At 36.5% G+C, this 26,854-nt stretch overlaps 1 protein-coding gene across 1 annotated transcript in view; it reads left to right on the top strand.

Annotated features, from left to right (window-relative positions):
• Positions 1–26,854, top strand: part of mdga2a (MAM domain containing glycosylphosphatidylinositol anchor 2a) — a 177,451-nt gene that overhangs the window by 84,430 nt on the left and 66,167 nt on the right. The window contains exons 5-9 of the mRNA XM_067367531.1: positions 753–755; positions 1,042–1,174; positions 2,657–2,926; positions 19,093–19,422; positions 24,448–24,741. Of these exons, the coding sequence (XP_067223632.1) occupies positions 753–755; positions 1,042–1,174; positions 2,657–2,926; positions 19,093–19,422; positions 24,448–24,741 (1,030 nt within the window). The remainder of the gene's footprint in view (positions 1–752; positions 756–1,041; positions 1,175–2,656; positions 2,927–19,092; positions 19,423–24,447; positions 24,742–26,854) is intronic.

The raw sequence follows: 26,854 nt of genomic DNA, 5'->3' as shown, positions 1-26,854 counted from the left end.
TTAATCTCAAATCAATATATCTTAGACCCATAATTATTTATTCAATATATAATCAATTATTATGAAATGCTGTGTAATACGTGGTATGACTGTACCATATCCCTTAAATGTCTTTCTAGTTTGAATTTGCCAACAATTGCTTTCTTCCGGAAGCTTGCGTTTAGAGAGCTAATAAAATATTTAGACTCAAGTCAATATTTTGTGTCTAATTATTTACTTATGTGGCAAGTAGCCGTGTAATAAGCGCTTTGCACCAGGATCCTGATAACCCTGTCGGGGTTTATTCTGTGATAACAACCCAGAGTTACTTCTACATCAAAACAAGTTGTACTCACTGAAATGAAAGCAACTTTACCAAAGAGAGCACCAATCATTCTAATGCTGACTTGGATATAAAGTTTACAACAAAATACAGTATAATCAAAAACACCACTTAGAGATTATACATATATATTTTATATACACAAATCCTGAATAATAAATATTAGCTATCAAATGTCCCCATGCTTTGACAAAAAAAGAAATAACACAAATTATTCATGTTGAGTGTTGGGGTAACCCATTACAAGTACGTAATCAGATTACTTTTTCAAGTAACTTAAGTAATGCATTAGTTTTTCCATTTACAACAAAATTGAATTTGAAATGAAATGAAAATTAGATTAAATTTATTCATTTCACTTTTGGTGTGAAAGGGCCTTAACATTTGCCATAAATAGAACTTTTTTTATTGTTATTAAAAAACAAACAAGCAAGTCCAGCCCAGGTGAGAAAAAATAACGCAAAAGTAATGTAATTCATCACTTTACATAAAAAATAATTAAATAACGCAATTAGTTATTTTTTAGGGAGTAGCGCAATATTGTAATGCATTACTTTTAAGATTAACTTTCCCCAACACTGTTCATATTAATATAATATTTAAAAAGTTGACTTTTTGGTACTTTGTTGGATCACCTCTTGATGTCTAATGTAAAATCTGTCCTGAAGCCAAAGACATTGAGATCCTTCTTTATACATTATCACCTTCTTGGCTTGCAGGGTGAGACCAAGATCCTGAAGTTAAAGAATCTGCGTCCTCAGGACTACGCAAACTACACATGCACTGCCTCTGTCCGCAATGTCTGTGGCATCCCTGACAAGAGTGTGCTATTCCGGCTCACCAACAAAACAGGTGAGAGAGATACCAATACCTCCTCCTTGTGCACAGTATTGTCTGTTATTTTAGTCTCCTCCTGCTATATTTGAGCATCCAACAAGTAAGAAAGTACATGCAAGCAGCACCACAGAAGCAACTCTCCAAAGGAAGTGCCCTGAGGCTCTTGTCACCACAAGTGTTATGTGGTCTGATAATCAGCGAGCTGTGAGTGCTGCATGTGTTATTGAGTATGTTACGCCTGTTACATTTAGAGGCCTGCTGCTACTTTTCTCCTCCTCCGTTGGTTGATGGCTGAAGAAACCGCCCCGGGCTGATGTTTTCACCACTGGCCTTGCAGTTAATTCAGTCTATGGCAAAACCATATTCTTAAGGAAATGGCCCTGCGGGTCCCTGTGCTCCTTATCTGTCTCGGTGGGCTTCACATGCTACTGCGACGAAGACCTGACCTTTACGGAATCCATTAAAGAATGAACGGAGTCGGCAGACCTTTTCCTCCGGCCATCTCTGTTTCTCTATCTTCCTCTGCCACTCCACCACCCTGCTCATTTTCTTGCACTATCCTTCTTTATCACTTCTTTTCCGTCTCTCAGCGCTTTTCTGGCAAAACATTGGCTGATGATGATGATCATGGCACAGTCCTGGGGACTGACTGATTGCTTTGCCAAATTGAAGGCCTTTGCATCACAGCATGCTTGTGTGCTCATGGAAGGAGTCCGTGATTATATAGATTAGATGTGGTCACCTGGTGCATTATGGGCCCAACTAAACCAATCTCTTTGGATGGTAATTATAAATACCACCTTTTTAAGTATAAACACATTAACGTAATTAGGTAAACCACCATAATTGTCATCAAGAGGTGACTATATGTGAACTTTGTGTATATTTGCAGTAATTACTCACTTCAAGTTGGCTGTGCACCTGGTATTGCTTCTAAACAAGCATATACACTGTTTTTGAGTCCTTTAAAATCTCATAATGTCCCTTCATTAATATTCATGAGTCAAGCTAGTAAGTTTTATGATGTGTCTTCTTCCTCAAACTTTTCAGAAGCTCAGACGCCCCTGTATTTAAAGGGATACTTCACCCAAAAATAAACATTCTCTCATCATTTACTCAACATCATGCCATCCCTGATGTATATTATTAGACTTTCTTTCCTTAGATGAACACAGAGATTTTTAAAAGAATAATCCATCTCTGTAAGTTCAAATAATGCAAGTGGATAGAAAAGTTGATTCTTAGTTCAAAAAACACTCAAAACGAACACGAAAAAAATGTCTTTTGAAGCAAAATGATAGGTGTGTATGTAAAAATTAGTAAAATACTAATTTGTTAATTTTTAAACTCACTTCCAGACAGCTGTCATATGTGCATTTGATTGTGTTAACATCAGCATGTTGTGTAACATGATGTAAGTGCGAGTATCTCTTTAAGTAAGAAAACAAGTCGTCCACATGAAGCTGATAAGACTAACCCTGTCCGTTTTTGTTCTAGCTTCCCCCTCTATTAAGCTGCTTGTGGAAGACCCCATTGTGGCCAATCCTGGGCAGACAGTGACTTTGGTGTGTATCATCTCTGGAGGCGAGCCCAACCCGACCCTGACGTGGGTCCGGAATGGCGAAGAGCTTCCAAAGAAAAGTGTTCTCAATGGTGGAACCCTGACCATACCTGCCATCAGCACAGAGGAAGCTGGTGTTTACAGCTGTGTAGCCAGTAACAACGTGGGTAATCCTGCAAAGAAATCCACCAACATTGTCGTCAGAGGTGAGAAGAGAGGCCTTGAGGCCGAGCTGGTTTCGTTTGTTTGTGCTTGATGTATCATAGATTTTGGAAATTGTTTATTTGCAGCAGGTGTAAATAGCACTGGCCACACAGTGCATCCCAAGAGTCTAGTAGAGCCAGACAAAACTACCAAATATTTGACTTTGATGTTGGAGAAGTGGTCTGGAGTGCAGAGCATGTGAGTTTGCATCAGGCTTATGACATTTTCAGATCCCTCTGCTCTCATCAGGAATTATCAATAAGTTTGTGGTTAAAGTTATTCTAAAATTCAGATCTAATTTATATTCTAATATTTAGAACCAAACCACATCTGACTCCTGGTGGCCTTGGAAACATGTCATTTGTGAAGCCAAAATATTGATTTATATTTATAGTTTTAGATTTGAATTGCTCCATCGTGTAGAATAATTCTGGTAGTTAGAATGAGGGTAAGGACAAAATTATGTCCAGTCACATGTTGTGAAACCAATGGAAAACCTTTTCAGCATAAATAAATAAATATGAAACTTGTATCCAGTTATTTTTGAATTAGATACCCATTGCCTGAAAAAAAAGTTATTAATAATGAATGAAAGAATGCATCGAAAAACAATCAAGTTGTAGTTCGAAGCTGATGTGAAAGGACGAAGATGTTGCAACTGTTTACTGTAAGAATTATTAGAAAACTATTTGTTGAAACTTTCTTGAAGGTTTGAAAGACTCAACCTTGCTTGAAATGTCATATAAATAGGTTCTTTTCCAGTCAGCGTCATTACCTAGTGTAATGAATATCCATGACTTTGACGTATTACATCGAGCCAAAAGAGCAGAGTGAAATGGAGAAAGGGATTTGCTTTTTCAGGCATGTGTGTGTGTGTGTGTGTGTGCGTGTGTGTGCGTGTGTGTGTGCGTGTGCATGTGCGTGTGTGTGTGTGTGTGACGCTCTCTGAAGTAGCTTTACTATCCCTGGTTTGGAGCAGCTTTTATATCTTACTTCACAGTTACTCTTCTCAAGGCTGATCCCTGGTGTGCACAAAAAGCTGTTTACACATCTGGAGGTCCAGGTTTTAAAGTGAATCCCTTACTGTCTGTCAACTCATCGGGTCTGGGGAGCACAGTGAGATTACGCATTTCCATCGAGCTGGGTTGCTGTGTGAGTCTGGAGAGTATGATGGGAGTCAGATGTCTTGCCAGTGAGGAGGATCATCTTAGTGAGGTAGACGGCAGAGGGGAAGAGGATCATACCAAAGAAAGAAATCTGCCATGTGTAATTCTCCAAGCTCTCCTCACAACAAAGAGCAGTTTAGTTTGTGGTTAGTATCATTACTGAGAAGTATCAGTATCATTCTGAGTATCATTTTTGGGATTTTTTTTTTTTTTTCTAGTTTCCAGAAACATTTTTATAGTTTGATCTGATGAGTTTGGTTTGATAGAGGGTAACTGCTGTGATTCCGAGTTTAATGTCTCTTGTATCACTCAGCACTCTTTTGTCTTAAATAATAAAATTATCAAACTCAATTCAATAATTTAATTATTTCGATTTATTTGGAATAAGCGAGATAATGTACTGTCAGCTTTACATTATCGTAAATTATACAACAGTTAGTTTCAGTCCTCAAATCTAATTGGTTAGGCAGCTGGGACTATTCACTTTTTGTTTGTTTGAGACAGTCTGTGCATTATGGTGGGTTTTTTTTTTTTTTTTCAGCAAATTACATCATTACACCAGTAGTCAACGTTATGAGTGACTTATTTTAATAATTGACTCAATTGATTCATTCAAAAACGATTGTTTATTCAAACAAGTGACTGAATAATTTAACCAATTGTTCAATGTTCTGATTCACTCAGTTATGAATGTTTCGTTAAATCATTCATTCAACCAGTTAATTCAAAAACGCTGATTGTTTCAAGAATGAAACAAGTGACACTCTTTATACTCTCATTTAACAAATGAATTAAAAAAACGCTGATTTATTTATAAATTAATCAAGTTATTTTTTTATGGAGGAGACATTGAATTATTCATTCAACTCATTCATACAAAAAAAACCCTGAATCATTCAAGAATTTTGTTGAAGCAAAAACAAAATAAATAGCAAAATTGTGTCTATAATGTTACTCTGTATTAACTAATTGTTTATTGAATAAATGTATAAAAGTAATATCGCAATTGTGCTGCTTTTGGAGCAACATCTCTCTTGCCCATGTGATATTGCTTAAAATCTCAGACACTGCATCTTAATTCACATACTATCTATCCTAAATAGTATTTGAAATTAGAATTAGTGTGTCCCAAATCGTAGTATGTTGAAAAGAGTATTCCAAATATACCTGGATTCAAACTACAAACTCAAATAAAAAGTGTTTAAAAAAAATACAAACATGGTGGATGCAAGAGTCCGACTTTGAAGTAGAGAGGTTTAGTTATTTATTCAATGTTATCCACATTATATTTTATCTGAAACAGCACTGTGAACTTTTGTAATCATATGTTTGGTCATTAACTTTTAAATATATCATTATGCAAATTGAAAACGTTTGAGGAGAGCTCTCCGCACAAAAGAAGCACGACTGTCAGATCAACGTGCTATTACATTTCTCTCCAAAATTGTTGGAAATTAAATTAACTTGAATTTTGAGGAAGATGATTGACAGGGCAGTTTAAACAATGAAAGGATGCACGTAACTAAGCGACAACACTGTCCGTTAAAGACACAGTTATGACAAAGCTTGTCTACTCTTCAGCTATACACTCTTCACAAAAAAAGTACATACTTTTAGGGCATAGTATATGTAGGCGAACTGGGATGCAGCAAGGGTGATCAGGGCACCCGTTCGAAGTGGAGTTCTTTTATTTTGCGTTAATGACCAGCTGACTGTACATTATCCTTTAAATAAATTCCACATTAAACGCCAATTACTTATTGCCAAACAACCTTCCGAGACACTTTTTGCATTATTCATTCATTGTAATATTAAAATGCTATTATTTTAACATTTGTTTTCATTAGATTTTGTTTACTCACACATACTGATCCTCTGGTGGCTCTGTTTCTGTTCCTGATTGCTTTTCTATAATCGCTGTTGCAGAAACAGACAATCCCGAGCCACTAAAGAAACACTTTTTTGGAGTATTAGACATGGAATTATTTTGTCTTCACTGCTTATTTATTTATTTATTTTTGTTTGTTTGTTTTGTTGTTGTGTACCTAATGATCCAAAGCCTTTATAACTCTTTAAGAGTATTTTCAATGTACTAATTCATTCTTACAACAAAAAAATTACCTTCCCAGAATGCCGTTCACCTTACTTTTTTCCTTTTCTTTATGTATTAACCACTATCAGAGGAGAGCTATTCATTTTCTACCACATCACATGAAAAACATGAATGTTGCAGTAGCCACGACTTCATGGCTCACTTGTGGCCAATGCTGCATTTCCGTCCTAGCTGTGTTGGCCATTTAGGTTTTATATGCTTTTTCTTATGGATAGAAACAACATTATTGGGCAGAAAATAGCAATGATAGGCCCATTCTCTAGCTCGATAGATAGAGGAAGGTTTTATAATATAAGATTGTCAGAGGGGACGTTACAAGCTTGAGCTGCACAGCGCCTTTGCTGCACAGATGGCGGAATCTCATTTGTTGGGCAAAATAAGCAAGGGATTGGAGAGAAAACGATATTACATGGGAGGGTTTGGAAGTTGGGTAATCCCAACACACTCTGCTGGCTGCTTGTACAAAGCTCTATGATAGCAGCTGTACTGGCCATTTGAAATATGACCTTTTCTCCTGCAATGGGAAAAAGAGCATGTGTTGCCAGATGGGGCGGTGGTTGAGGTGAAGAGGTAGAGCTGTTTCCCCAATCACTGATCAGGGAGGGAGCTGAACTCGTGAGGGTGAATGAAGGTAGAATAGAGGTGGCTCTATTTTACTTTTTTTTAGGTGTGAGGAGAAGATATGGAGCAGTATAGTGGATTAAGCAAATACACAAAAAATATAGGCATAATATTTAAGATGTAAGATTTTAATTGGATTCAAAATATCCATTCATTTAGATTACACGGTTTTAACATAAATTAATAATCTTAAAGTGATGCATATTTGTCAGTCATATAAATGAAACAAGGATGAGATTTATATAATAGTACTAATACATAAACTGAATACATTTTAAACAAGGTTTATGTTTATCATCAATAAATAACATTTATTATGTATATAAGCCAATCTCAGAAATGTTAACTAATTGCTTGTTCCACAGCTAGCCAAATTAAAGGTGCAATATGTAAGATTTTTGCAGTAAAATATCCAAAATCCACTAGGCCAGTGTTATATTTTGTTCACTTGAGTACTTACAATATCCCAAATGTTTCCAACTATTTGTAAATTGTGAGAAAATCGCAATTTTAACCAAGGCTCCGGGACGTGTGAGGAGTCACCTGTCAATTGCGTCATACCCGCGTTACCCTCGGTTTCCGGTTTTATTTTGTAGAAACCATGGAAACACCAAAGACGCTTTAATATATTACACATTTTAATAAAGGGAACAACTGTTTTGATGTATTTATAGACAGAAAACTGATTGCTGTTATATAGCTCAACACGTTTAGTCTTATTGTTTAAAATAAATCGAATTTTCTTGATTTTTTTTGCGAGTACCATGCTTTACCATGCCTCAGAGAAAAACACTATTTTGTCAAGTAGCTAACATAGCATACTCAGATGCAGCTTTATTTTTAGTAACAGTAATACATAATTTTTTCTTTCATACAATATGTTTTAAAATTAATTGTATGCCATTTATCAACACAAGCCATCCAGCATTTCATATGATATTCTAAAATCGATCTAGCTTACTGAAGTGTGTCTCAAACAAGTGTCTCACAGCAGCCATCGGAATTTTGATTATATTAAATTTTGATTACATTTTTTAAAGATTTCACAACAGATTTATGCTGATTCTACGGAATTCTTTAATAAAATATGATTATTTAATTCAAATCAAATGGATGCACATAATGATTCCATGGTAAATAAAAACAGTTCTTACATTTTTCTTAAATTAAAAACAAACATATGTTTATGTTGCTAAGGGTGTTGCGCAGTGATGGCCTAAAATTAACAGTAACCAAGCACCACTCGCCAGTTGGCTAGTAACATTTTTATGAATTCTAACAATGCATGAACGTGAACAGGTGAATGATGCTCGGGACAGTTGATAAGCCAGTGTTGGTTCATCACGAAAGTTTAAAAAATCACTCACTGCTCTTGACTAAATAACTTTTGTAACTTTAATAGGGATTAATTAAAGACCCCCTGTGGTGAAAATCAAGTTTTTAATGTTGTTTATATGTATATGTAGTGTTTTTAATATGCTTTAAGACAAAACATGTGCAAATTCACAAGTCAGCACCATTGCTGAGTATTTTATGTTTGAAACTGCAGTAAACCCATAAACCTGCGGTTTGAAATCTGTGGTGTTTGTGACGTCACAAACTACCTTCTAACCAATCACAACAACGTGCCGGCAGGCTTTAGCATATCATTAACTATGACTGCTCTGAAGCAGGAAAGTCTCGAGAGAAGCCAGGTTATCCCGGTAAATTTTCTGTTGATATGAAAAATTGTGTAGATTTATCAATATAGCGAGTCTATTACGATGTTATGATGAACTATAACCATGTGGGATCTTCTGTTTCTGAATTGGCTTCTAATTGTCTATGTAATTGGCATAAGACATTTTTACCTGACAAATAAAATGTTATATTTGATTTATTCTGGATTCTTCTGAAATCATTATGACTAGTAGATTATTGGAGTCCATATTTCCGCAAATCTGCATCAGGATAGATTCAAACTAAAGGCCCATGAAAGCAGCATGTAAGCACATCATGGGACTTTTTGATTTTGTCTATCAACTGGCTTAGCAAGTTGCAGTACCGTGACTAAGAAAACTGGGTTTTTGTATGAACAAGCATGTGGCTGTTCGACTCAAATGCATTAGTAAACTCTGCACCCTCTGACTAAGAATCAGAAACTGGCGAATTTTTGTCACTTTTTGTGTGACTCTAAGCGATATGAGTCCGTAATGAACAAATAATTGAAAGTATGGGATACCCAGAATAATCAAATATCTAAATTAATACATAACCAATGATTAATTTCTAATTGGAAACACAACCTAAGAGTAATAATCATTTGAAATTGGAGTCAGATTAAACGGGTGAAATTGAGTGAACTTCACAGGGGCGCTGAAAAGACATATACGCGTTAACCCTTCGCCCAGGCCATCGGATTCCGTTGTGGGGCCGATTGGGGGTTTCTTACAATTTCTCTACTGACTGTTTACTTGTCTTTAACAATGTTTTTAATTTATATTAGTTAGGCTAGTAGTTTTAGCTGTGGTATCGAAATTGGAATAGAGAATTGTGAATTTTCTCTGGTATCTAAAATTTTGGGTGTCAGTTTCAAGGCTGGTAAAAGATATTGATGGCTGGTAAATTTTCTAAAGTCAACGGCCATTGACAGGTGTAGCAAAAAGTTAGATTGAGGCCCTGGATACACAGAACCATCGGGTGAAGCGTTCATAGTCATGCTGTACCACAAATAAAACACAGCTTATTGACCAATCAAAATCAAAGACTGGAACTAACCATTTTTATAAGGAAATGTTAAAAGGAATTGCAATCGTTAAATGCCTTACAATTCCTATCACTATACATGGTGCTTTTGAAGCTGAATTGTATTGCATGGTGAGTAAATGATGACAGAATTTTCATTTTTAGTTTAAGACTTTCTGTAACAAAAAAAAAAAGAAAAAAAGAAAAAAAATCTTCTGTAATCTTGCTCAGCTCCTACATGGAGCAAACACAGTGCAGGGATTACTTGGGGGCAGATTGGTCTGATGAAAGCTGTAATAGGACGTCATTCAGTGGCACCCAGGTGGGAGTGACCAGATAGACATCCCTGAGTAAGGCCTTTTCTGACAGCTCTGTTCCACCACCCACTGGCAGCATCATCAATAAAACACACCCCACCCTTCCCCAGTTATCACTCAAATATTGAGCCTTGTCAGTACTCTTCAGCAGATTATGCCAAACGTTGCAGGGTCTGCTCTGCAGATAACTGCAAAATAACCCAACGTTCTTTATAAGATATTTATTAGCTGGAGGGGGATGGAAAGAGGGTATTGCTGAGCCTGCACACTGCCATAGAAACTCATCTTTTTATTTATTTACAGAGGAGATATCATCTCCCGTTTGGACCACTTTCCACCAAGCAATCAAAACAGGCATGCAAAGATCGGTCCTACCATCCCCCCCATCCCTAGATGCTGAAATTGGTCTTATTTCTGATATGTAAACTGTGTTCTACTAATCGCTTTGATGGCCATTCACATCAACTGTTCTCCCAGCAGAATTGCTGTGCAAACTTTGCGTTGTCTGTAGCAATGCAATGCGTCAATATTGTGATGTGAGGGCACATTGATGAGATTCCCCTGGATGTAATGACTGAGTGCAGCTTTTGCCTGTAAAGCGGTTTTCAAATTAGCTGGGCTCATGATGATCCTCTCATACATTGCACTACTTGACTTATTCCTCCGCTAAATAAAATGGATAATAGAGAATTCAGTTGCTTTTGATGAGGTGGTGACTATTAGACTGCTGCAGTGGTGATTTATTGCAGCTAATAACAGATTTGTATTCAAGAATTTCTTCTCCTCTAATGGGAGGGCTCACATCTTGTTGGTGGGGCTTTATGTTGACTGTACTACTGCCTGTTGTATAAGGGAACATGAGACAGTGGTTATAATTTTTATATAAATTATACAGCAAAATATTTTCATGCAAAATTTGCTCTAAACAGGTTCCTTTTTGCATAAATTTGTTCTGATCCTCATTCTCTTTTTGATGAATAAATCACTTTTAATAATAACAGACATTTTCGTCACAACTATTAACAAAGAAAAATGGCTATATCATTGTTTGACATTACAATGGGTGTTTATTGTTTACAGAGAGAATACTTCCACTAGTTAGCTCAGACTAGCATCTTAACATCCTATAACAATACAGATAGAGCTCCACTCTACTGTAATAATAAAAATGCAGAGGAAAAAATACAACATACATGTTTTGTATGTTGTAAACTCCCACACTAGCTGAGCACAAATGTGAATAGCTGATAATGCATTAGACTCTGTAAACCAAAGTCGTGCTCCATTCTTGATCATTACTCCAAGTAATAAGACAGACAAGCTGCATTAATTGACACATTTTTAGATGATATTGGACCCATATCTGAATAGCAGAACTACAGAAACGTGAGTTAGCCAGTTAGGAGACATACCATCTAGGGTGTACTTTACACAGCATAACATACAAAAATACGAATTTTGAACAATCGCTAGAAAATATAAACATCAATTATTAATCATACTTACAGGTTGAGATTCAGAGAAGAAAGCTGGTCCAAATAAACTGGACATAGATCCATATTTTAAAGCCAAGCGTTTTGTGAATCCTTCATTAAAGTCCCCGAGGTTTGAGAAGCAGTCATCAGTAAAATGACGGAAACACAACAAAAGATTGTACTGCTGTGGTATTGTTGAGTTTTCCCTGGCATCTGTGCGCACAATAAGTGGGTGGGCAATGTGCTAATGTTTCGTTGTGATGTCACAACGAAACAGCTTGGGATTCGTTTTGCAAATGACTCGTTTAATTGACTCAGAGTCGACTCTTACTTTTGAGAGACAATAACTTTATATACAGTGCACTTTCATATTTAAAACTTCACTTAGAGCTGTTACACACTGCATGAAAGGTAATTTTCAAAAATCCATGATAGGGGCACTTTAGTATGATAATTACAAAATATGAATATAATTTCTATTAAAATAATAGAACACTATGGTTTAAAGGATTAGTCCACTTTCAAATAAAAAATTCCTGATAATTTACTCACCCCCATTTCATCCAAGATGTCTGTGTCCTTCTTTCTTCATTCAAAAAGAAATTAAGGTTTTATGATGTAAACATTCCAGGATTATTCTCCTTATAGTGGACTTCAGTTGGTCCCAAATGGTCGAAGGTCAAAATTACAGTTTCAGTGCAGCTTCAAAGGGCGATACCAGACGAGAAATAAGGGTCTTTATCGATCAGTTATTTTATTAAAAAAAAAAAAAATTATATATACGTTTTAACCATAGACGTTTGTCTTGAACTAGCTCTCTTCTTCTTCATCTCTATTAGAATTCTGGCAGTGTAGAAGCTGCTAAGTGTATTACTGCCTTCCACGGGTCAAAATTTGAATTAAATTGTCATATACAATATGCTAGTGCAAGTATATAAGAATTAGTTCAAACTTTGACCTGTGGAGGGCAGTAATACACTTAGCAGCGTCTACACTGCCGGAATTCTAATAGAGAAAAGGAGAGAGCCCTTTGAAGCTGCACTGAAACTGTAATTTTGACCTTCAACCATTTGGGGCCAATTGAAGTCCACTATAAGGAGAATAATCCTGGAATGTTTTCATCAAAAACCTTAATTTCTTTTCGACTGAAGAAGAAGGACATGGACATCTTGGATGACATGGGGGTGAGTAAATTATCAGGAAATTTTTATTTGAAAGTGGACTAATACTTTAAAGGGATAGTTCATCCAAAAATTAAAATTCTGTCATCATTTACTCCCCCTCAAGTTGTTCCAGACCTGTTCTGCTGAACACGAAGGAAGATATTTGGAAGAATGTTTGTAACCAAGCAGATCTCGCCCACCATTGACTACCATGGTAGGAAATAAAAATACTATGGTAGTCAATGGGAGGCGAGATCTGCTTATATAAGTTGATGACAGAATTTTCATTTTTGGGTGAACTATCACTTTAATCATCCATTTTTCTAAGGCTCCCAGCTTAGATGCAAACTCACCAATGAACCATGATTTCTACACAAAATGTTTGCCCGTTTTACTTACATTTATTGAATTAATCCCGTTTTACTTACATTTATTGAATTAATCCCAGTGCATTATGCATTATATCTGTTAAAAAAAATATTGTTTGTGTTGGCTGTTGATTGTTACATCCCAGGCAATGATAATCTGTTTATTTTTGAAACACATTAATTTAATTCAGTGATTATTGTGTGCCAAATAACAATGTTCCATTACCAAATGACAAACCCTTCCTGCAATATTCAGCATTGCAGATTAATTCTGAAACTCCAGTTTTGCTGTCTAAAAAGGTGCAGTTGACTAGTGCAAATGTGGCCATGAAGAAAAATACTTCAATGATGTCTTTAATATTCCCATGGTTACACAAGGTATTATAATAAAGAAAAGTGCTTGTATACAGCACCAAAAATTCATCAGTAAAAGACTTTTCTCAACCATTCATTCAATCTGATTGCACGACTACAGGGCTAGTCAAAAGGATTATTGATTTTCAAATAATGCAGCAAGAGTGTTGACAATGATCTGTGGTGGGTGCTGAGCTGAGGAAACAACTAACTAATTATAATATCACAAAGAAAAGACCCATCTAGAACAAAATCATTTTAAATGTATTCATCAATATCTTCTGCATGTTTGTTGCCAGAAAGCTGCACAATATATTGTTTTTGCATCGATATCACGGTATGCGCATCCGTGATAGTCACATCACAGGATGTGCGATGTCAAACATAGGGATCGGTAATCCGTATGGTTTAAAATGCATGTGATTCTCAGATTAATTGCAAAGTTTGACCATCATACAATAAAAGTTTATCATTTGAACATGTTTTAAGTCCTGTCAGTTTAAACATTTAAGTGACTTTAAAACAATAGAGCGCGAAAAAGAACTAATCTTTTCTGAAAGTGTGGCTGTTTTCTGTGCGCACACACACAGCTGCTAGGATGCTCATGATCACAGAATGCCGTTCTCTTCCGCATATATTTGTGCCTAAACAGACACATACATGCCAAAATAATTGTCAAAACTCATGTAAAATATTGTATAAGAGTATTTTGTATGTGCAAAATGTGCAACATTATATAACGGATGTGCAACAGTATTTTGGATCTGCACATTCGGTCTTAAAGTGACAGCAGCCTAATATTCCTGCTGCTTTCTGTGTCATGAATGTTAATCAAACAACAAAAGATAAAGAGAAAAATCACTTTTGTTGTTTTAGCACAGATTAATTATATTTAATTTATACAGTGAAAACTATGCAGTGTTATCTTACATTTGATTATTCAATTCCTGTACCTGAATACTGTTATATTTGCATGAAAAATATAAAGCACAATTTTTTAATTTGTATCTTTGTGCTATTATATTTATCTGTGCTTGTAAGTTGTTCATTATTTGCGTATACACTATGCGGATTCTAGAATGATTAATTCTTTCCAAATAGAGCTATTCAAGTCATCTTTTGCATTTTTTTCATATCGCAGAAAAACTAAATATCGCTATGTCAATTTTTTCCAATAACGTGCAGCTCTACTTTGAGCATTATTATTGTGTTCTTGCCATGCAAAAAAAAAAAAAAGCATTGCAGTAATCCAAGGTGAAGTCTTAATTCTTTTCCAGACGTTTCATAGAATAAACAGTTACAAAACACAGGTGCAAATGGTGGAGAGAAACCATTATGTTGTCTCTTAGGGGCTTCTTGATTTATTCTTCTGTTGGAAAGCTCATTAAAAGTTGAAGCAAAAAGTTGGATTTCCATTTTAAGCGTTTTTGAAATTTCAAGAGATGTTATTACACCGGATTACAGTAAGAAATCACCGTCAAATGCACGACGTGTAGCAACCTGTCTTTAAATGTTCTGGAAAGATTACGCAGCTTGTCTCTTGGTAATTGCTTACCTGCAGTGCTTTTTGATGATGACAGAACTCATGTGAAGGAACTGGACTCGAAAGCATTAACACCCTGCACATTTTATGGGGTTACCAAAGAGCGCATATAGCTATCTCACCACAATATTCAGCTATTGACTAAGTCGCAAATTGACCAGAAAGGCAAGGCTTGTCGAGCCGAACCTTGCATAAAGCAACCCTGCAAAGTTACAGCTCTTCATTGTCACCTATTTCATAATATTCAGAGTCTCTGCCAGAATCAGCATCATATAGTCCACCTTGAAACATCCTCTCTTAACAGTGCAGATTGTAACAGCTTGTAAAATGTGCAGAACGAATGCAAATAAATTGGTTAATAAGATTTCCTAAAAGCTGTTTTTAAATAATTCAGTGACTGATTAATAATTAGAGCCAGATGCACAGCATTTTTAAAAATGAGAGTGTGGTGTTTTGCTTTGGCTCATGGCTAGCTTGAGACTTGGGATCCCATTGGGAGACATTTGCTTATGCGTCTCTGACCCCTTTACTCCTGTTGAAAAGAGAGCAGTGAGCGCTAATGAAAATTAAAACAAAACATAAGTTCATATTCATGAGATTTCTGGTTTCTTTTTTGTTGAAAAAAGGAAAAACTGCATTCACAACCCATTTACTTGTGTAATGTGACATTTCCCAAAAAAACAAGAAAAAATGTAGGGCAGGACCTGATTTTATCCATCAGGAACTGATTAAATTGTGAACATTGGTCTCTGTGACAGATGAAGGGAGGTATATATATTGATATATAAATTTGGGTCAATTATATAAAGTTTTTGATCTAATAAATGCAGCTTTGGTGAGCCTAAGATACTTATTTTAAAATGTGTGTGTGTATGTATGTATTTTTTATTATTATTATTAATTACAGTGTAATTTTACAATTAGTTTTTCAATTAATCGCTGAATCATAAAATAACACCAAGAATTTTTCAAGTCAGTTTTGATTTGGTTTGTTGACTTTACGACTTTACAAAAGACTTTTTTATTGAGAATGGCAGGATGCTATTTCTACTTATTTACTGAGTGGTTTTAACTCGTAAAGATCCTAAAATAGCTGCTGTTCAGTCTAGAGTGTCTTTGAGTCTGAGTTATTTCTGAATGTGAGTTCACAGTGCGCAAGATCTCTCAATCCAGCCTTGCACAGATTAACTCATTAGCATGTGTGGAGTGGTGTGCAAGAGTGTGGAAAGTGTGTGTCATGTCGCGCCGTTCTTACATCATTTCCAGCGCCGTATATGTCAGTGTGGTTGAGTCAGAGTTCTTCTCAATGTCAGTGTCAAAGGACTGAGGTTCTGTGAAAGGAATCATCTGTTCTCCTTGGAACAGAGAAAATTCGTGACTCCCTGACAGTCGTTCATCTAAATAATATCACGGGGTTTTTTTGTGTGTGTGTGTGTGTCTTGAGGGGCCCTCTGTTTATTTCTCACCTTATTCGGAGTGATAGTGGGATGGTGTATTTTAAGATCCAGATTTATTTGTGCTGTATTCACAGGCTAAGATTGTAGTCACTCACCTCCATCTCTTAAAAAAAAAGCCCATGGGTATTTTATTAACATTTTATGTTTTGTCATTTTTGTCACTGGCTTGTCACAGTGATAATGACTTGAAAAGCAGTGATGTGGATGAATTGTGGAAAAGTACATTAAACTGTTTTGAAATTACATTAAGCAAAGACCTTTTAGCTATGTAAACTGACGCACTGCATTTAATGCATCATTAACCATGCAGTACAAATCTTGTACGAAGAGATTAAGAGACTATGATGAGAAAATGTCCAGTGTGTAACTGCTTCTTGAGCAAACCGATATTTTATAAGATGAAAGTGCCTTCATAAATGGCCGTTTCTTCAATCCCAGGCACTTTTACATACCGGGAATATAAAGAATACAAGAATATCATCATATTAAATCTGTATTAACTAAATATTTTATATAAAAATAAATATGAATAATATAACAACTAAATATTTTACTATACTATACTCTATTTTTGCTCCTATTAAATTAACTTTTATTTGAAAAAAAAAAATTCAAAAGTTGTAATTGCTTACCAGACACAATGTCAATGCAGAGCATACTTGAGATTAAATATGAGACATTTGAAGTGTGAAGAAAATCAATGTAAAATGTTATAAATTAAATTGTTCTTAGCAAGGCAAAAGGGTCAAAAATTTTCCAAATAGGAATGCACCGATACCATTTTTTTTAAGGACCAAGTACGAGTACCGATACATTTTTCTAGTACTCGCCGGGACCGATGCCTATACATTAATTAATTTCTCTTTCTCTCTCTCTCTCTCTCTCTCTCTCTCTCTCTCTCTCTCTCTCTCTCTCTCTCTCTTTATTTATTTATTTATTTATGTATTTATGATGTTGCAGTTTTTCAAGCACAACACAGTGAGACTAATGAATGTAGGGCAGCTTCTTCAATATTACTCTAATGAAAAAAGTAATAATTTTTATGTGCTTGTCACAAACTTAAAGAACAAAAATTTCACAGTGTCCAATAACCTTCAAAGGGCATAATTACCTATATATATATATATATATATATATATAAATATATATATATATATATATAAATATATAAATAATTGTTGTTATATTAAAAAAAGAAATTTACAAACAATACAACAAATACTATAGAGATACAAATTAAATAAACTTGTTTTTCAGATACAGTAGGTTTATTTACCATATATACATTTATTTAACATATTTTGTTGTTTTATTAACATTAATGACAAATATAGGCTACGGTCCCTTTAAGACCAAATCCATGGATACTGATTCCGCCTATCCCGCCTTCACTAATCGATAACGAATTGTGATTGAAAGCATGTAGTTCGCAATGTGTGGGTTGTGTCATTAATTTTGAATTATTTCCACACCTCTGAGGCTGACATTGTTTATGCTGCTGCCGCCGATGTCTCTGTGCACGGACAATTCTGGCAGTTACGTCACGTGAGGTATCGGTCTTTGGTATCGGGGTATTTTTACGTGTACAAGTACATGAGCTTGGTATCAGGCCCGATACCGATATCGGTGCATCCCTAGTTCCAAATGTCATTTGCATCAATGTCTTTTCCACCACTGAATGCTAATAAATAAAAAATATTGCTGGAAATATTATGAAAATGATACTGTGATGGATATTTCATTGCTAAATGACTTTAGGGCTTTCACTAATGATTTTTGGTAATAAAAATAGACCTAAGTGAACAATAGACTTTAAAATGACTTAAAATACATATATAATAACAATGAGGCAATAATAATTGGTTTAAATAAAGTATCAAATGCAAGTATTCATATGGAACCATATAATATAATAGTAATGTAATATAAATATAATCAGCTTATGTACATTATTCATTCTAACAAATGCCTGCAGAGGGTGCCAGCAGCCTGGTGGTTGTTTATATATATATATATATATATATATATATATATATATATATATATATATATATATATATATATATATATATATATATATATATATATATATATATATAGAATGGTTTTAATGTATAATGCAGCGACAGTGGTCTATTAATGCGGTTCATGGATTCCCGTCCTTTTAAATGAATGCCCACTTTGGATATTTTTCAAGTTAATCGACACGGCTAAATTGCAGTAAAAGTTTTTTTTTAAATCGAGCACTCAAATTTAATCGAGGAATCGTGACAGTCCTAAATAACTTAATGAAAATTCTCCTGTGAAATAAACTAGCGAGAGTGTGCTAAAGAAATATCCACATGAACATTGTTGTGGTTATTAAATAAAACATTTACAAAAAATTGACAGACATTTGCATACACAGGAAACTTTTGAGTGTGCACGAGAAAATATTGCATGTGCACAAGAAACTTTTCATGTGCACACAGGATTTTATGCGTGCTCATGCATTATACTTTCTGGTTAATGTATTCTGTAACTTATTATGCAAACTGTTTTGCATTGCAGCAGTATAGTACATTTAAAATCTTTTTTTCCTGGCTATATTTTATTTTATTAATGAATTAATTTATTTATTTTTAATGTTGGCTTTACTTGCCTGCCCCACATATCCAAATGCCCACCCCAAGATGGAATCCATAACACTGCTGACCTCATGCATTAATGTCTTTTTACTTCTTTCCAGTATTTATTTGTTTTTTTGTGTGTGTGTGTGTGTGTGTGTGTGTTTGAAGGTCATACATACACCTGAATCTGTTAAAGAAATATCCACATGAACATTGTTGTGGTTATTAAATCATTTGCGTTTCATTCTGTCCACACAGCTCTGAAGAAGGGCCGGTTCTGGATCACACCAGACCCCTATCATAATGACGACAACATCCAGATCGGCCGAGAGGTGAAGATATCCTGTCAGGTGGAGGCCACGCCGCCTGAAGAGCTGATGTTCAGTTGGCTTAAGAATGGACGTCCGCTGCGTAGCTCAGAGCGGATGGTCATTACCCAGACCGACCCAGACGTTGCCCCAGGAACCACAAACCTGGACATCATCGACCTCAAGTTTACTGACTTTGGCACTTACACCTGTGTGGCCTCACTAAAGAACGGAGGCATACCAGAGATCAGCATAGATGTCAACATCTCCTCCACCACTGGTGAGTTATTCTTATTCTTTACAAATAATAGAGGGTAGCTGTTTTTTTAGAGCCCCTAAAGGGACCTTTGCAAAAATAAAAAAATATACAGACATTCGCATACACAGGAAATTTTTTAGTGTGCGCACGAGAAACTATTGCATGTGCACAAGAAACTTTTCATGTGCGCACAGGATTTTATGCATGCTCATGCATTACACTTTCTGGTTAATGTATTCTGTAACTTATGCAAACTGTTTTGCAATGTACTGTAGTACATTTAAAGTCTTTCCTGGCTATATTTTATTTTATTAATGAATTAATTCATTTATTTTTAATGTTGGCTTTACTTGCCTGCCCCACATATCCAAATGTCCACCCCAAGATGGAATCCATAACACCACTGACCTCATGCATGTCTTTTTACTTCTTTCCAGTATTTATTTGTTTTTGTGTGTGTGTGTGTGTGTGTGTGTGTGTGTGTGTGTGTGTGTGTGCTTTTGTTTATATTACATTGTGGGGACCAAATGTCCCCATGATGTAATATAAACCTGAGTTCACCTACATCGTGGGGACCAGCCAGCGGTCCCCACAATGTAAATGGGTTTATAAATCATATAGAATGAGTTTTTGTGAAAAAGTAAAAGTTTGCACAGTTTCCTGTGAGGGTTAGGTTTAGGGGTAGGGGCAGGGTAGGGGGATAGAATGTACAGTTTGTTCAGTGTAAAATGCATTGAAGTCTATGGAAAGTCCCCACAATTCACAAAAACAAACATGTGTGTGTGTGTGTGTGTGTTTGAAGGTCATACATACACCTGAATCTGTTAAATATCACTGCCATGAGGATTCAAGGAGATTTACTGAGAACATCAGCCTTTGAGTATCAGCAGATGAAACCGTACCATATTTGAATCAGCTTGGCACTTACAGCAACATGGATTTATTAATTATAAATATGAATTAATTAGAAATCACGCATGCATTACTGAGTACATGAGAAACAATTGCAGTGGAAAGGGGGTTAATGGTAGGATGTCACCACTCTTCGCCAACTTCAAAATTATTTATTATAATTTTTTATTTATTTTTATTTTTTTATGGTGATTACATTTATTATTGTTTTACTGACTGTTTCGGCATATTACAGCTGTATAGCTTCAATAAAACAAAATAATCTCAGCCTCCCCCACTGATGATATTTTAATGATACAAATGTAGATCTAAAATATTTTTTCCATCACAAAACATAGATAAGGCTGTTTTAGGCTTTTAATGTCACTAGTATGGGTAATGTGATTTATTTTCTGACTCATTTCATTATGCAAAATATCCTGTTTGTTTGTTTGTTTGTTTGCCCTGGGTCTGCTAAAGAAGTCATGCTTAATCAACCTGCAGACACAAGATCTCTTTCCCACCAGGCCCCCTGCAATCACAATCGGAAATACATTCAGCATTGTGCTCTTCTTTTTTCATGCTATACTCGTTACCATCCCTTCATATAAATCAGTCTTTCCCACTCACCTTCTGGAGGAGAGAAGAGTAGATTTCTCTTTTATCTCCAAAGGAGGAAAAATGTCTTATTTTCTACTGTACAGTATTTATCTTTTATCTTTGTCTTTGCTGTCTTCTTTCATACCCCACATCTTGTACGTGCATAATAGCTTTCGTTATGACAGTCCTTTTTTTGTACTGTATTAAATTAGGATTTATTTTTTATTTTTTATTTTTTTTAAATACTTTTTAAGAGAATCACTGAAGAAAACAATCAAGTGTCTTCACTACCCAACAAGGTTTTATAGGTTTTATTAATGTTTGTGAAGTGGTCTGTGAAGACTTGTAAAATTCATGTAAAGGTACTTTGAGCATAGTAAAGTAAAGATTTACAGTATGTTTAACGGAAGGGGCATATGCAGCACACAAGTGGTTCATTTCAGAGGAAGCTGTGTGTCTGTGGCCCTGTAGATGTCTTCAGTTGTCCTGTTTCACAGAGCATGTCATAACATCAACCTGACCCTGCTGTTTCTTAGGTCTAGACTCAATCAAAGATGTTGGCAGAAAGTATTCTGGTCAAATTGTTCAGTCATTGGGGATTTGATGTGGAAAACTCAGATTCCCGTGCACATAGACATCCTGAGCAACATTTGAAGAAATGGTACAGGTTGAATGCAAGGTAGGGTCAGTCAACAGCATTTGTGGCATTTCTATGTCGATTACAAGAGAAAATAAGGTTGTTTAAGTCACTTAGTTAAAGAAAAAACTACTTACATTGTAAGTAAATGAGAACAGGCAATAAACATTAAAATACAAAAATATAGCAAAGCCACAATATATGCATATAATCCCCCAGTTTCACAGACAAGGCTTAAGCTAGTCCCAGACTAAAATGCATGCTTGCGCTGTTTTATCTAAATGCAACTTGCACTGACACATCTTAAAATATGTCAGTGCCATTGTTTTGTCTCAAGATGCCCAGCAGTAATGATTTTTTTATTTATTTTTTCCTAAGGCATGTGTATAAAAGCTACTTAAAGTACCACCTCGGTTGAGGTGTGATGTGTAAACACTGCAGATCACTGATTGGTCAGAGAATCGTCACTACCAGCGTCATTGGATTTGAAACACAAAACAACAAACCCACAAGATTTAAATAGTCAATAACAGCCACTGCAGTATCATTTGTTTGTGCAACTTTTTTTAAACAACTTCCTTTAAACGACCGCCGCACGCAACTTGAAAAAAGAAATGGCTGTATCGTAGTCAGTAGATGTGGTGCAGACTTGTTTGTAGCTGAGGAGCGGTTTCACCCACTTTTAAGCGGTACTAAATTGCAGGGGAAAAGCAAACCAAAAGTAAAGCGAGGCGAGCCGAGTCGTACCACGCAGTGGAAAAGCACCATAAATGTCCTAATTGAACTAAGGTCTAATCCTGGCTTAATGAGTGAAACCAGGCCTATGTGTGTTAACATGAAACTAAAGTGAATAGTGTGTAGTGTGTAAAATTATATTCTGTCTTTTGGCACCGTGACAACGCATCAGCAATAAGGCCTGTAAACCTGGTAACCTTCGCACAGTGTCCTGCGAGGATACCAAGAAGGAAGATGACAACATCCTTGTTTACATGGAGCTGAGACGGTAGTTTTCCAGACTGTTGTCTGGAATCAGCAGAAGAACATAAACTTGTCTCCTTCCTCTTGTCTGGATACGTTTATGATGTCTGTTGGCGAAAACCAGCCAGAAACGTCCTTACCTGACACCTGGTGGGTGACAAGATGTCTCTATTGGTGTTCTGGCAAAACCGATACAGATATTATATCTGTGACAATGTAACTAGATGTTTATTTACCTAGAGCAGAAAGTCAAATTCTAAAAAAATGGTGATTTAGGCAACGTTAGTTATATAAAAAAAAAAGGCAAAGGAAAAAAGATACAGGTGACACTGAAGACTGGAATAATGGCTGCTGAAAATTCAGCTTTGTCTTCACAGGAATTAATTACATTTTAAAATACACTGCTCAAAAAAATTTAAGGAACACTTTGAAAACATCAGATCTCAATGGGGGAAAATATCATACTGGATATCTCTACTGATATGGACTAGGTAATGTGTTAGGAATGAAAGGATGCCACATTGTTTGATGGAAATGAAAATGATCAACCTACAGAGGGCTGAATTCAAAGACACCCTGAAAATCAAAGTGAAAAAATCATGCAGCAGGCTAGTCCATTTTAGCAACTCAAAATGGTTCTCAGTTGTTTGTATGGCCCCCACATGCTTGTATGCATGCCTGACAACGTCAGGGCATGCTCCTAATGAGACGACAGATGATGTCCTGAGGTATTCCTTCCCAGATCTGAACCAGGGCATCACTGAGCTCCTGGACAGTCTGAGGTGCAACCTGGATGGACTGAAACATAATGTCCCAGAGGTGTTCTATTGGATTTAGATAGGCGAGCGTGGGGGCAATTCAATGGTGTCAATTCCTTCATCCTTCAGGAACTGCCTGCATACTCTCTCCACATGAGGCCAGGCATTATCGTGCACCAGGAGGAACCCAGGACCCACTGCACCAGCGAAATTTCTGACAATGGATCCAAGGATTTTATCCCAATGCCTAATGGCAGTCAGGGTGCCATTGTCTAGCCTATAGAGGTCTGTGCGTCCCTCCATGAATATGCCTCTCCAGACCATGACTGACCCACCACCAAACTGGTCATGCTGAACAATGTTACAGGCAGTAAAACATTCCCATTTTGTAGGGCTCTGGCAGTGCTCATCCTGTTCCTCCTTGCACAAAAGAGCAGATACCGGATCTGCTGATGGTTTAAGGACCTTCTACGGCCCTGTCCAGCTCTCCTAGAGTAACTGTCTGTCTCCTGGAATCTCCTCCATGCTATTGAGACTGTGCTGGGAGACACAGCAAACCTTCTGGCAATTGCACATATTGATGTGCCATCCTGGAGGAGTTAGACTGCCTGTGCAACCTCCGTAGGGTCCAGGTATCGCCTCCTGCTACTAGTAGTGACACTGACCTTAGACAAATGCAAAACTAGTTTTGGGGGTCGTCTCATTATTGCCCATCTAGTGTACCTGTTGTTAATTTCATTAACACCAAAGCAGCTGAAACTGATTAACAACCCCCTCTGCTACTGAACTGACCAGATCAATATCCCAGGAGTTTAACTGACTTGATGCTATTCTCTGATTAAAAAGTGTTCCTTTAATTTTTTTGAGCAGTGTATATTAAAATAGAATACAGTATTTTTGATTAATAAATGCTGCCTTTTTGAGTATAAAACACTTCCAAAATTATTGAAGACCTTGAAATTATACTTATTACACAATTTTGTAGTAGTGTAGAATACAATTTTTTTTGGTGTAAATATATTTTTTCTGGTAATCATTATGCAATAAATGCTGTCGACTTGTACCCTGAACATTCCTCCAAGGCCTTGTGTTATTTAACCTAACATGTTTTATACAGTAAAATGTGCATTTTCATAGTGCATTGTAATATATACATTTTAATTGTCATATGCTCTTTTTTAGTTCCGCCCAACCTGACCGTCCCACGAGGAAAGTCCCCTTTGGCCACTCAGGAGGGTGACACAGTAGAGCTGCAGTGCCTGGTTTCCGGCAAACCCAAACCCATCATCCTTTGGTCCCGTGCTGATAAAGAAGTGCCCATGCCGGATGGCAACATGCAAACCGAAAGTTACGATGGAGTTCTGCGCATCGTCAACGTCTCTCGTGAGATGTCCGGAACGTACCGCTGCCAAACCAGCCAGTACAACGGCTTTAACGTCAAACCCAGAGAGGCCATCGTGGAGCTTATAGTGCAGTGTAAGTAATAGATGTTTGTTGCTCATGCACTTTAGCTGGACCTAATTAACTTACATTTAGGCTAGAACATACGTTTTTGTCATGGCTGATTGGCAAACCATTAATTTTCTGGAGAAATAAATGAAAAAAGTATAGGGGCATCATTAATTGTAATTACGGACAACCTTGGTGAGCGACGCACATTGCCGATCTATTCTGTGTCTCATTAAGACTCACAGATTCAATTAGCACTAGTGCAGAGGTTAATACAATGTAATGCATTCCATATTATCACAGCATAGCATGAATGAATTGCTGAATAAGACTTTGACTTGGTTTGACTCTGAGACAGGCACACGAGAGGCTCAGAAGTGTTAAGTGTTAACGATCATTTCATCTATGAGGAAGATGCAAAACATGTTCTGGCCTTGGCCACGTTTTCATATTCTCCCCTACAACTCGCGGTGTCATAGAGTATCTAATTACAGACATAATGCAGGGAGGATGCATGGTGGATTACAGATATACGCTTCACTTAAAGTATCTGAAAAGATTTTAATGAAGTATCTGGCATTTGTTGAGATGTTAGTAAGATCTATTATTTTCCACAATGCCCTTGTTAATAACTCGCACCCTAATTGACGTGTGTTAGAAACAACAATCTCATATGAAGTTCTCGCAAGGCAGATTGTATGTAGTCCTTTATCCAATTCTCATACACTTAAAGGGGTGATGAACTGAGAAATCAAATTTTCCTTGAGCTTTTGACATATACAGTAAGAGGTCATCATATCCTGTAAGTTTCAGAACTGAAAACTTCCTTGTTAGTCCAATAAAATCTTTTATTGACACCAGATAAAGCAAACGACAGGTTTTTCAAAGTGAGGATCTCTATGACGTCAAAGGGCAGCATGCACCACCTCCGCAGAAGAAGATCAACGCCTACTTCATCACTGCCTGTTTAGCCCCGCCCACCGATTCACGCATGAAATGCAATAGAATAGGTAGCCTAAGTAACATAGGCCTATGTGGTTCTAAACAGGATCGAGCTACCAAGCAATAAACATATGCCGTTGAGGATTACAAAATATTGTGCAGTGCCTGGACTCGACAGTAATGCAACATGTAAGTAGCTGTGTCAATTCTAATGCCTGATCTGATATTAATGATTCATGTACAGTCAGATGTTCTTTGTCTGTGTGTCAGTAAATCAAACCAGTGACTAAACGTCAACTTGCGTTGTTTCTCTTAGAAGGATGAAAATATTATTTAACGAGATTAAATTATATAAAGAAAGCGATCAAAGAAAGCTCCCTTTGCAATCGTTGGAGCAGTGCTCGCCGAAGCTGTCAATCAAACAGCTTTATCGTGACTGATGCGCAAAACTCCCGTTTTATTCAACGGATCTCTTAATTATATCGCGTTTGCACTGTTAGTGAAGATGAAAGCATTTGTTAGTGTATAGAAATTGAGTTGCAACAACAAAATCACTGCTTTCATGCGCTCAACATGTCTGTGATCGGCTACAATGTTCATCACTGCAACCTTTCATGCTGCGATCTAAATGTAATGCAGCACTTTTCACGATTAGTTAACCTTGAGAGCTGTAATAGTAAAACTGCACTAAAAGAGAGAGTAAAACTTCAATTCTATTTCAAATGGAAAGATGTTAGCCAATCACAGCAGTGGGCGTTTACACTGAAGTCTTACAGCAGACACGCCCATTAAAACAGAGCGTTCAAACCAGAGGGCTAAAATCAGGATAGGAAAAATGTCTTTTATTTATAAATTATGACAATTTTGGATTTAAGGGTGCGTTCACACTTGTCATGTTTGGTTCGATTAAAACGAACCCTGGTGCGATTGCTTGGATAGTGCGGTAAATTTGAACATATGTGAACGCTGCCATCCGAACCCTGGTGCACACCAAACAAGCGGACCGAGACCGCTGAAAAGATGGGTCTCGGTCCGCTTCCAAACGAACTCTGGTGCGGTTCGAATGATATATGAACGCAACACGGACCAAAGACATGTAACCGAACCAAAAACAGGAAGACAAGACCCTAAAAAGGACAGAATCCTGACGCATGTCGGTTTTTCTTGTCATAGTCGCGAGTTTGCCCATGACAGGCAT

The sequence above is a fragment of the Chanodichthys erythropterus genome, chromosome 18, assembly GCF_024489055.1.
Source record: "Chanodichthys erythropterus isolate Z2021 chromosome 18, ASM2448905v1, whole genome shotgun sequence".
In the NCBI taxonomy this organism is placed as follows: Eukaryota; Metazoa; Chordata; class Actinopteri; order Cypriniformes; family Xenocyprididae; genus Chanodichthys; species Chanodichthys erythropterus.
The sequence above is the reverse complement of the archived record's forward strand: the minus strand, read 5'-3'. Positions and strand labels throughout refer to the sequence as shown.